This window comes from Canis lupus, chromosome 9, assembly GCF_048164855.1.
Source record: "Canis lupus baileyi chromosome 9, mCanLup2.hap1, whole genome shotgun sequence".
NCBI classification, from domain to species: Eukaryota; Metazoa; Chordata; class Mammalia; order Carnivora; family Canidae; genus Canis; species Canis lupus.
Window position 1 is genome coordinate 18,055,514 of NC_132846.1, and position 12,175 is coordinate 18,067,688.

A 12,175-nucleotide genomic window follows, 5' to 3' on the forward strand; every position below is an offset into this window, starting at 1 on the left:
CATGTAAGGTTTCCAATTTTTCTACATGCTGGCCAACATTTTTTTCCTTTAAAAATTATTATAGCCATTCTAGTGGGTGTAAATGATATTTCCTTGTCAATCTTTTTTATAGATAAGTAATTCATCATAGAAACCACTTCAGAAACAAGCAAGCAAACAAACAAACATCTTCATGTCAGGTCTTAAGTTTTCTTCTTTGGTATATAAGACTACCACTAAATGGAGAGGAGATTTTCCTAAGGTGAGCTGCGAAGTGAACATGTGAGAGTCTGAACAACAGAGCTGTGCTTTACTGGCTCCCATCACCTACTCCCCCTGGAGCAACCATGATCAATGCCAAGGCATTTAAATGATGACTGTTGAAATGTCAGCCCCCTGAAGAATAGCCAGGTGTCTTTAGTCAGTGATTGGCAAAGAGGCATCTAAACCATTATGAGGCTTGGCTTGTAAAAAAGCTCTTCTGGGGGAAAAAATGGCCATTAAAAAAAAAAAAACAAAAAACTTGATGAACATTCTTTTTTTTCCTCTCCATATGTTCAGTATTTTTTAAGGAAGATAAAACACAACTAACCATCAATTCCACATCCCATTTTCATAAAAGGTAAAAAAGTAATTTGTTTAGATAAAGTAATGGGTTAAATAGCTTGGGCCTTATGAAATTTCAAATTCTTTCCTAGCACATTTCTCATTAATAATTCAGTGTCCATTGTACACCTTCCTAGGAGGGCCTGACATAATTTATCTTTGACTGGTATAATCAACACACTACAGAAGTCATTCTTTCCCCTTCAGGAGCATTTAGGTTCAGGAACTAAAACACATATACGCAGAAGATTGCCCATACAAAACAAGGGGCGATAGGAATTATACACCCCCCCCCCCCAAGTTCTGCATCCATTTCTTCATGCTGAACGGTCTGGCTTCAGTGAGGAGTTGAGTTTCTGTTTCAGATTGCTCTCCTGAGTGCAAACTGTAGTGATGGGGGCGCAGGGGGTGGGGTGGGTGGGGTGGGCAGGGACTTGAGACCCAGGGCACCATGGGCATCCCACCTGGTTGAAAGGAAGGAGGAACTAACAAGAAGCTGAAGACAAAGCTCAAGCTTGAAAGAGGCCCTGCCCTAGTCTGCTGCAGGTCAGTCTTCCTGGGGCCACTTCAGAGAAAGACCTGATGGGTTTCGCAAAGGGACAGGAGGGCTGGGTGGACTGATCCTTCCTTGGACTGGAACCGGTAGAAAGCCAAAGCGAGCCTAGACTAGGGATGGTGGGAAGTCCCAGAGGTGGTTAAAAATCACGGTGATTGAACATTCATCCTCCTGCACAGAAACCATTCAATCCTTAAATGCAGCAAGCGAGTTTTAGGCGTGCCTACATCGATTGATTCCTGTCTCTTCCAAGTTTCGGAAAGCAAACCAGAACGGGGTCACACGTCCAGGGGCCTCAGAAAAGGCTGAAACCCTGGTAAGTCGCGGAAAGCCCCGGAGGTCTTCCTGCCAGTTTGTGGAGCTGGTGCCGGGGCTGGTCACCCGCACGGCGGGCCGCGCGTGGGTTTCGAGGAGCTGGCATCCTTGCTCTCCCGGGGCTTTACACTCTCCTCCCCGGGGCCCGCCAACTCTCCCGGGTACAAAGTACAGCAGGGACGCAGGCGGAGCCTCTCGGAGCGGCGCAGCCGTATCTCTGCCCAGTGCACACCTAGATGGATTTCCAACGCCGCGCCTGGCACGTGGGGGAGGGAGCCCCGGCTCCTGCCGTGCTCCCCGCCGCGCGGCCTCCTTTCTGCGGCCCAGATTCCTCTGGGAGGCGCAGGGGGCTCTGGGCACTACAGGCTTTATTAGGAGATTCGCAGGGGTTCACTCGGGCCCCTAAATCCCTCCCGCCGGCGAAGAGCTGCCCGCGGTGTTGGAACGCAGGACCTCCTAAGGCGCGCGGTGTGTGTCCTTCCTCCTCCTAACCCCGCTCTGGGTCAGTCGCAGCGACTCTAAGACTGTCTGCGTGGGCGCCTGTGCGCGGGTCCAGCCCGAGGACAGGAGTGGCACCGCGCGAAGGACGTCACGGGCCGCCGGCCCGCACAGCACTCTGCCCGGGCCATCTACGCGGCGGGCCGCAGGTGGAGCGCCCTGGGTAAGGGGGACCCACAGCTTGCGCGGCGGGCGCGGAGGGGCAGGGCGAGCGCGAGGTGGGGGTAGGGCCCGGGACGATCGCCTGGGAGTGGAGTTGGGGGTGTCTCGGGACCGGGCAGCGACTGAGGGAAACTGAGCTGAACTCCAGACATCAGTGCCTGGGGGCTGCTTCCCCGGACAGGAGCCGGGGGGGGGGGGGGCAGTGGGGGGGGGGGGACGGATTCTACACCCGCCCTCCAAGAAGGCGTTCCCCCTGAGGGATGGGTACAGGGTACCGCAGGGGAACCCCCTCCCCAGAAGCAGCTGCCAGAGTTGATCAGAGCACAGCACTGGGAAGGAAAAGCGTTGGGCAAGGGGTGGTAAGCCACCTCCACCGCCTCCCCCCTCCTCCCCCCACCCCCACCCCCACCCCCACCCCCACCCCTCCCTCTCCGTAGCTGCTGACGCGCTGGTGGTGCCTATTAATCATTCACCAGCCCGGAGCCGCGCCACTTAATGGCTGTGCGGCGCGGGGCTCCAGCCCGCCGGCCGCGGCTCTCGGCGCTCGCGTGTGCCCGGGCGCCCCGCAGCCTCCAGCCTCCAGCCGCCGGGCAATGCGCCCCGCCGGCGCCCGTCCGAGCCGAGCTTCCCGCGGCCGCCGCCCGCTCGCCCAGGGGCCCGGCTGCAGTGAGCTCCCGGCGGGCGCGCGGGCGGGGCCCCGAGTGAGCGCGCGAGCGGCGGGGGCGCGGGGAGAGCGCCCGGCCCGGGCGGCCCCGCCGGCCCCCGTCAGCTGAAATGTTCCCCAATGGCACTGCCTCCTCTCCTTCTTCTCCTAGCCCCAGCCCGGGCAGCTGCGGGGAAGGCGGCGGCAGCAGGGGCCCCGGGGCCGGCGCCGCGGACGGCATGGAGGAGCCGGGGCGAAACGCGTCCCAGAACGGGACCTTGAGCGAGGGCCAGGGCAGCGCCATCCTCATCTCTTTCATCTACTCCGTGGTGTGCCTGGTGGGGCTGTGTGGTAACTCCATGGTCATCTACGTGATCCTGCGCTACGCCAAAATGAAGACGGCCACCAACATCTACATCCTGAACCTGGCCATCGCCGACGAGCTGCTCATGCTCAGCGTGCCGTTCCTGGTCACCTCCACGTTGCTTCGCCACTGGCCCTTCGGCGCGCTGCTCTGCCGCCTCGTGCTCAGCGTGGACGCGGTCAACATGTTCACCAGCATCTACTGTCTGACTGTGCTGAGCGTGGACCGGTACGTGGCCGTGGTGCACCCCATCAAGGCGGCACGCTACCGCCGGCCCACCGTGGCCAAGGTGGTGAATCTGGGCGTGTGGGTGCTCTCGCTGCTGGTCATTCTGCCCATCGTGGTCTTCTCGCGCACAGCGGCCAACAGTGACGGCACGGTGGCCTGCAACATGCTCATGCCTGAGCCGGCCCAGCGCTGGCTAGTGGGCTTCGTGTTGTACACGTTTCTCATGGGCTTCCTGCTGCCCGTCGGGGCCATCTGCCTGTGCTACGTGCTCATCATCGCCAAAATGCGCATGGTGGCTCTCAAGGCCGGCTGGCAGCAGCGCAAGCGCTCGGAGCGCAAGATCACCCTGATGGTGATGATGGTGGTGATGGTGTTTGTCATCTGCTGGATGCCCTTCTATGTAGTGCAGCTGGTCAACGTGTTTGCCGAGCAGGACGACGCCACGGTGAGCCAGCTGTCGGTCATCCTGGGCTACGCCAACAGCTGCGCCAATCCCATCCTCTACGGCTTCCTTTCGGACAACTTCAAGCGCTCTTTCCAGCGCATCCTGTGCCTCAGCTGGATGGACAACGCGGCCGAGGAGCCTGTCGACTACTACGCCACGGCCCTCAAGAGCCGCGCCTACAGCGTGGAGGACTTCCAGCCCGAGAACCTGGAGTCGGGAGGCGCTGTCTTCCGTAATGGCACCTGCACGTCTCGGATCACGACTCTCTGAGCCTCGGCCACGCGAGGGCCCTGCGCACGGGAGGAGGAAGATGAGGAGGAAGGGAGGCCGGGTGCGAGAGGTGACAGTATCCCAGGCGCCTGGGTGTGGCGGGGGCAAAGTGGGGCCCCGGCACTGCGTGCGCGTGGGGGGGAAGTCGCGCGACAAAGCTGCCTCGGGCACTTGGCTGACAGGTTGGGGAGGCTTGCTGGCTCCCTTCTCCTCCGTCGGCTACGTTCGGTCCCTCCTCCTCTGCGCTAGCACTGCCTCGCCCCGCTGTGCGCCCCGCTGTGCTCCCCACTCTGTAACTTCGATCTTTCCTTCCGCCCCGTCCTGCAGGTGCAGATCATGAACTCGTTCACGTCGTCAACTCGGCCTGACTGTCAGCCCGGCCAGCCGTTATTTTTGTTTAAGCTGCGCCTCGGTTACCGCCACGGGCTTCCCGCGGGGTGAGTCCCCAGCTCGCCCTCCGCCCCGCCCGCCCCGCCGCGCCCCTCCGCCCCGCCCGCCCCGCCGCGCCCCTCCGCCCGCCAGGCTCCGCGGGGTGCCCCTAGCGGAGCCTGGGGAATCGCCGCTCTCGCCGTGCTCAGCCCTCGGTGACGGGAAGTAGGACCCGAGAAGGACCTGGGCGGTTGGTCTTTCCTCCTGCTCTCGGGTGGGGTCGTGCCCTGCGCGGAACCCCCTCACCTCTTCCACCCCACCCGCGGCGGAGCCAGGGGCTTAGTGAAGTCGGTCCCGCGCTTCGAACCGCAGGCGTCGTGCAGTCCCCAGCCAGCCCCCCCTCTTGGAGCAAAGAGGAACTGGCAGCAAGCGAGCGACCCGGGAGTTTTGAGAAGGTTCCGGGCTTTGGCAGGGAAGCGAAACCACCCTCTTTTCCGCCCCGCGACGGCGCTTTTGGGTTCAGAGCCAGCGCGGGGCACTCCGGGGTCAGCGTCCGCCGGGCAGGGCCGGGCCGGGCAGGGCCGGGCAGGGCCGGGCCGGGCAGGGCCGGGCGCGCTCTCTCCGCCGCCCCCCGGGGCCTGTGCGGCCACTAGCGTTGCTCCCGCGCCGAAGCTTCAGGCGGTGCAGATGCAAGAGCAGCAGCGGACTCGGGTTCCCGCCCCGGCTTATCGCGAAACCCAGGCACCCGGGCCAGGACCCCGGGGGCGCCTTCGGGGCCTCGGCCAATCCCGAGCGCATTGCTGCCGCCCGCGGGCTAAAGAGCGCGGCCCGCCTGGCCGCTGAAGGTTGCTGCCTTTCCAGCGGTGCCTAATACGTTCTTTTCTTGTTTGACATATTTATTTATTTATTTGTGATGTTGGAAGGTGTGTCTGTGCTTTGCTTTTCCCTATTTGCCTAGCCCAGGGCCTTTTCTTCAGGACCCAGGGGGCGGGGGTGGGGACAGGGGTGGCAGTGAGGAGGTGGGGGTCTTTTTGTGCAAAGACCCCTCAAAACCTCTCCTCTTTGTTGGGCCTTCTTTCCTTATCTTTTTATTTTTGCTTGTGTTCAGTGAAGTTTGGAGGTTCTTTTATACTTTTTCTTATGTAGTCTCTTGTTTGTCTTAATAATAAATAAATGATAATGTGGGCTAGCCACCTCCCAACGCAGAGTGGAATGTCCTGAATTCCTTTCAGCATTACCCTATGTACGATTTTATTTATTTTTTTATTTTTTTACATATTACGCATATTTATCTTGCTCCATTGTCATAAATCCATGAAACAATGTGAGGCTGGCAGGAGCACTTGAAGATATGAGTGTTCAAGAAAGCACTCAAGTCTGGAGCTGAGAAATCTGATGCAAGACAGATCTTAATCAGTGCTGAGAATGTCCCTCCCTGTTTATGTCCCTGCTTCTTCTGGGTTCCAGCATAGGCCATTCTAATAGACAATCTAGTTAACATTGTCACTTCTTTTGAACACATTGAAAGTAATTTGTGTCTATGTTTCAATCTTACCAATTATATTGGAAGCCTTGGCAGGGCAAGGACCAATAATTTTACTTCTGTGTATTTCCTGTATTGCTTTAGTATGCTGGCATGTACATAGTAGGCACTAAATACATGTTTGCTGGTTGGTTGTTTAAGTAGGCCAGAGTGTATTACAACCATTGGAAATAACTAAGTCTGGGGCTGTCAGGTTCTCTCACTGACATGATACACAGTGGTTGAAATCACTACGGAAAAAAAAAATGTTTTGTGTAATATTTGCTTCAAGAACATTGTGCTTTCCTGAAAGCAGTGGCCAAGAGTAAAAATGTCTCTGATGTTTTGTTTAAAATAATGAACAAATACACACTTTTGGTTCTACATCATAAAGTTTAGGTCTGTTCCTTAATGATAATATATATTATTACTCCTTTGGAAAATGGATTTTTAATGGTTAAGAACAATGAAATTTATGAATCTTAAACATTATCCTCTTAAGGGGATTCAAATCTAGTGCTCTTAAACCTGTTACCATTGTAATATTAACTAAATAAACAAATGTATTATGTTGTTGCAAATTGTCTGACTTTGCCTTTTGAACTTTACTGTTTCAGGGGATTATTTAAAAACACATATACACGGGCTTGGTTGCTTTGTGTCTCACTTAGGTTGTAAGAAAAAGGTTTCCAGATTACGTTTGGACATTTTACCAAGATTGGGGTTATACTTTGAATTTTTTTTTTTTTAAAGAAAAGTCTGTTAGTTCAGAGGAAGAGGAAAAACAATTTTGAGTCAATATGAATAGGAAGCAGTGCAGTGGCCTGTACTCTCTATGGTTTGCTGTTGTCACCAAATTTACTAGATGGTATCTCAATCTCTCACAGATTAAATTACTGTCTGCCCTCATTTATGACCTCAGGCTTTGTTGTGGGAGCTAAATAATTGCTGACTTACATCCTAGGGAGAGATAACAGAGAAAAAACTGGAGAGAGAGACACAGAGAGAGAGAGAGAGAGAGAGAAACAGAGACAGAGACAGGGAGAGGGAGAGATTGCCTAAAGATGTTCCAGAGAAAATGGATTAAATAAATAGAAAAATCAGATTTCATCATAAGAGAGTCATATTTTATGCTTTGTTCAGTGATAGCCGTTTCTATCCCAAGAAGAATTTAAGGTCTTATTAGAGGAATTTTTTTAACAGACTTTATTTTTTAGAGTAGTTTTCTTTTCATAGCAAAATCAGTGGAAAGTAACATTTTCCAAGCAGGCAATAGCAGTGATTCCAGAACCAGAGTGGTGGGTGGGGAAGTTCAAAAAACTCCAAATGCCCTGTAACTCTAGGCTTTATAGTTCTATACATTATCTCAATATGACTAAGGATAACTGGATTTGTCTTTTTAAATTATTTTTAAAAGCTGGAGCAAGATGGTAAATTGAACTCATAATTTAGATGTGCAGAGAAAACATTTTCCTGTTTTGGTTTTAACTAACCTGAACTTTATTCTAGGCCCCTTCCAACTGGCTAGCTGGGAGAAAAAAAATCAAATAAATATTCAAACATCCAATTGAGTTAATGATTTAACTCAATTTAACTTTGAAATTGAAAAAAATTCTAAATTTTATTTGAATAAGTTTAGATAGTCTCCCAGCTGGCCTCCTTGTCCTCTCTAGTTAGCCTTAAAACGGCTTTGAAGTGAAGATTAGGAAGAGGCTTTATGCATCCTAGTGGAGGACATTTGAGGGGGGGTGGTCCTTTGGAAAGGGGCTCTCCCTGCCCTTGGGTTTCTGGGAACAGGTGTTTTCCCCCTGCAGATGATTCCTTTCTACAGTCTGTTGGAATCTGCAGCTTCTGGAGTCTATGATCCAACCTCTCAGCTTGATGAGGGCCACACTAAGCTTCTGTGGGCCGTGGACCTTTCAGTCTTCCACAGTGTTCCTACAGTCCCTCAGAGACTGGGGGGCTACCTCCAGCATCTGTCAAGGAGTGATCTCACCCTGCCATAGGCAGCCCCATGGTGAACCCCTTGGTTCAGTGGCTAGGGGTTCTAGGGTGGCTCTGGACTGGTGACCCTCAGGATCTCCTGTCTGTGTCTTTTTGGGTGGCTCCATCTCAGGTCTTTTCTGCCTCTGCTTACCATGGTCAACTTTACTTTTTCAAACCATTCTCCTCACATTCCCTTTCCACTAGAGGAAAAACATAGGAGAGGAGTCTTTTATTCTTAGCCTTTGATGTACTGAAGCAAAATAAAAGGATTTAGCAAATCTCTGTACAATCCCATACCCCAACTGCCTCACCTGATTTCCAAGCCTTTTTGAATTGCCTAGAAGTTGAAGATTTCCACCTTTCCTATCCTAAGGTGATGAACCTCGCCTTGGAATGAGAGACTGCAATGAAACATGATTTATGGAGGAAGTTAAAATGCATCATTTTAGAGTCTGTGTACTATTATCTCTCTTACTAGTGACCCCTGTGCTCCTAGGGGAGAATTCCTCAGGCCATCTTCCCACACAATATCCCCCCAAGAGGATTATGTTGAAAATCTTTGATGCCTCATCTAATTCAACCTTGACCATTGTACAAAATGCCTTATGCATGATTTTGGCCTGAGAAGAAAGCCAAGGTATTCTCCTGGAGGATACATTTTTTTTTTTTTTAAGAAACTATGATACAGTTCCAACTTATTGTAAATAAATATTAGAGATATCATATCAATTTAAAAAACACCTTGCTTTGTAAATCTCGCTCATCACCTCATTCAATGTACCACAGCAGAGAGGTTAGACACTCAACTGAAATAATTGATAGATATTCACAAAATTATTACAGTGGTGTGTGCTTAAGAAAATACAGTATTGCAAAGGCTATGCTGCTATCTTGTCACACCATACACCTTTGAGCTAAGGAGAGTCTCTTCCACATATTCAGATGGAAATCTTGTTTTTCATTCAACACATTTCAATTTGCTGGCTTTAAAAGAAGGCAGAGAGGTTCAACATTGTTACCTGGTTTCCCTGGAGGAAGGCAGGTACAGAGATAATGGTGTAAGTGATCATTTGCTACTTTGTTAAAGATCTAGAGACAGGGTATTATAGTGAGTGTATTCATGAAAGGATTTGTAGTAGGGATGATCAGATATAGTCCAGCTTCTGATTTCAACTATAAAGGAAAGGAATGTGTTTCTGCAATGATGACAAAGTTGAGGAGGCCTGTGAACAGAAGTAACGAGTGCAAAATAAAATATCAAAATACCTTTTTGTCAAACTGTTGAGTAGAGAGGAACTTCATCTAAAAAGGAGCCATAATTTAAAATAGACACACTTTGGTAAAATAGACATCACTTTGATAATGAGCTTAATTATTTTCAAAACATATATTAAACTCAATCTTATTAGTCAATATTTGGAAATATTACACTCTTTCAAGACTGAGACTACCGGCATGATCTCAAAATTCTTTGGAATAATAGTGAATTAAGACTCTAAAAAAGATCTCTTTAAGCTAGTATGATTCAAGTCTTCAGTTTTGAGTGGACAAGAAGTTAAAAATATGAGAGGTGGGGAATGCTACTAGCTAAGCCCTGTGGTGGGGTTCAACTCTGCAAACTTGCCTCATTGCCTACATGCCCAGACTGGCTACAGATAAAGGCCTCAGGAGTACTCCCAGCTTTAAAAATTTAAGATTTACTATGTATCAGAGTCCACTTGGAGGAGGATGCCTTGTGGAGACACTAGAATATCATGTACAAAAATAGTTCTGACTTTCATAATAATAACACCTGTATCAAAAGACAGTACTGCATTTACATTTAAAAAGGGAGAGAAAAAAAAGGGAGAGAGAAAAATCCAAGACACGATAGGCAAGCAGGAAAATATTGTACAATGACATATGTGGTTTACATGACTATTCTGGGAAAGGCTGTCTAAATATTGATGGACGATAGCACTCACTGTGTCTTTCTGTCTCTATAACCCTTGAACAATTCATTAATCTGGCTAATATTATTAGCAGTGGCAAAATGTCTATTCAAAGTCAATAATTAAATTAAACATTCTCCTTCATGTCCAATGAGCCACTGTAACTAGCAAATCAAGTAGATGTCTATATGCTTTTTTCAAAGGACTCCTGAGTCTCCCTATACGTATATAAACTCTGTGGAAACTGAACCTAAAACACACACACACACACACACACACACACACCACGTACCTCAAACAAAAAGGAATCTTTTAATTGGTGAAATAGAACTTTAAGACTCTGTCCGCCCCCCTACCCTTTCAAGTTCCCATCCCCTAACCCTTCTGTCCCCAGCTCAGAAGCCTTTTTTTCCCTGGCTTTTCCTACTTCTCCCAATGGAGCTCTTCTCAGAAGACTTCTCAGAAGACGATTTCCTTTGATTTGTAGTTTATATCACTGACAAAGCTTCAAGTGTTATCGTCCAGAAGCAAGGCTTTTTAATAAGGGTGTATAGTATCAGAACATCAGGCAGCAGTATCCTGAAGTCACACCTTTGTCTAAGGGAAATATTTCTTAACAAGTGGTCCATGAGCCTTGCATCAGAATCACTCAAGAACTTTAAAAAATTTATATTCTCTTTGCTCCACTATAGAGGTTTTGATTCATTAGGTCTGGGGTGAGACTCAGTGTTTCTAAAGAACACTAAAGTTCGAAAACTAACGGTCTAAGGGTGAAGTGCATGGAGTTTGCCATCAGCAAATGTAGCTCTACTTTATTAATAGTATGATACTGAGCGAGTAAATCTTCACAATGTGTGTTTTGCTCATTTATAAAAGCAGATAATAATACCTCCTTTTTAGGGCTGTTGTGATGAGACATATGCCAAATGCCAAAGCCATCAGAACTCTTTTAAGTGTGAATGAATGAAAATCTAATTAGCTCACACAGCTGAAAATTCTTGAGGGTGGGAAGCTCTGGCTTCAGGGTATACTTGATCCATAGCTCAGTAAGATCTTTTATTTTATTTTTTTTCATTTTCTTTTCTTATCTCTGATTTTTGCCATGCTGACTCCATTCTCAGATAGGTCAGTCCTTTGTAAGTACAAGATAGCTGCGGAAAATTAAACACAATATTTTTCCAGGTTCAAATTTCAAAAGAAAGAGTAAAAATGATTCTAATTGGACTGTTTGAGATAGTTCATCTGTTGGGAGGCACCACTCCACATCTCTCATCCTCCATATATCCTACTGGGTCTGCCAAGAATAAAGGCCCTGACTGCTTTTTTCCTGGATTATTTATCAAGGTTCTGTTTGTAGCAAGAATATTGAGCAATCAGGTAGCATCTCTTTTAAGAACAAGGAAGCCTTGATTACTGCCTGCTAAGAAGCAGTGGTTCCCCCAAGGGCAGTGACACAAACCCACAATATCCAGATAGGCTCATGCTGCATCAACTCCATGAGAATCAGAAGCAAAAGGAACTCATGCAAATCATGTTGCTTACTGGCTGCACCACAAGTAATAAAAACCTTTGTCTCTGACCCAGAAATCTTGTGTCTTCTGCCAGCATCTATGAAACAACAAGAGACTCACTTATTAACTTGTAAGTTAAGTAAAATCAAATTTCAGACACTGATAGTATCTACCACTGAACCCATTAGCAAGTTCTGGAGAATAGTTTTGCCTAGACCTGAGTTCTATACCCAATCCTTGGAGTTGGGAGAGTCAACTCTGCCCAGAGTTGGGATGGGATAGCAGGGTGGAGCCCAAAAAAGAAAAGTGAGATACAATTACCCAAAGTAGATAATGAAAGGTAGGTTATGTGGCAAAAATAAAATTAAATAAGAACCATCTGCAACTGCCCAACACAGATCCAGGAACCAGACAGACCGATAGATTGATACAGTTATCTCAATAAGTGACAGATTCTATTATCATTATTAACCATTATTGGTATATCTACAAGATAAAGAAAAAGTGATTCATGTTTTAAAATGCTTCTACTTCTTGTCATATCATTAAGTGGATGGTGTTAGATTAAATATATAAAACTTTGCTTCATTTCTTTAAATGTAAGTACATATGAAACTTGAGCAAAATATATTTTTATTCATATATTTTTTCTCTGATAAAGAATATGGTAGGGATCCCTGGGTGGCGCAGCGGTTTAGCGCCTGCCTTTGGCCCGGGGAGTGATCCTGGAGACCCGGGATCGAATCCCACGTCGGGCTCCCGGTGCATGGAGCCTGCTTCTCCCTCTGCC

At 48.6% G+C, this 12,175-nt stretch overlaps 1 protein-coding gene across 3 annotated transcripts; it reads left to right on the forward strand.

Annotated features, from left to right (window-relative positions):
* Positions 1-1,623: 1,623 nt before the first annotated feature.
* SSTR1 (somatostatin receptor 1) lies at positions 1,624-6,538 on the forward strand. 3 transcript variants are annotated; one of them, XM_072838366.1, is made up of 2 exons: positions 1,624-2,117; positions 2,932-6,538. In XM_072838366.1, the coding sequence occupies exon 2, from the start codon at positions 2,999-3,001 to the stop codon at positions 4,064-4,066; it is 1,068 nt and encodes a 355-aa protein (XP_072694467.1). In that variant the 5' UTR covers positions 1,624-2,117; positions 2,932-2,998; the 3' UTR covers positions 4,067-6,538. The 3 variants fall into 3 exon arrangements, with proteins under 3 accessions (XP_072694467.1, XP_072694465.1, XP_072694466.1); XM_072838364.1 differs by lacking the exon at positions 1,624-2,117 and having other exon boundaries at positions 2,813-4,136; positions 4,394-6,538; XM_072838365.1 differs by lacking the exon at positions 1,624-2,117 and having other exon boundaries at positions 2,813-4,127; positions 4,394-6,538.
* Positions 6,539-12,175: the final 5,637 nt, after the last annotated feature.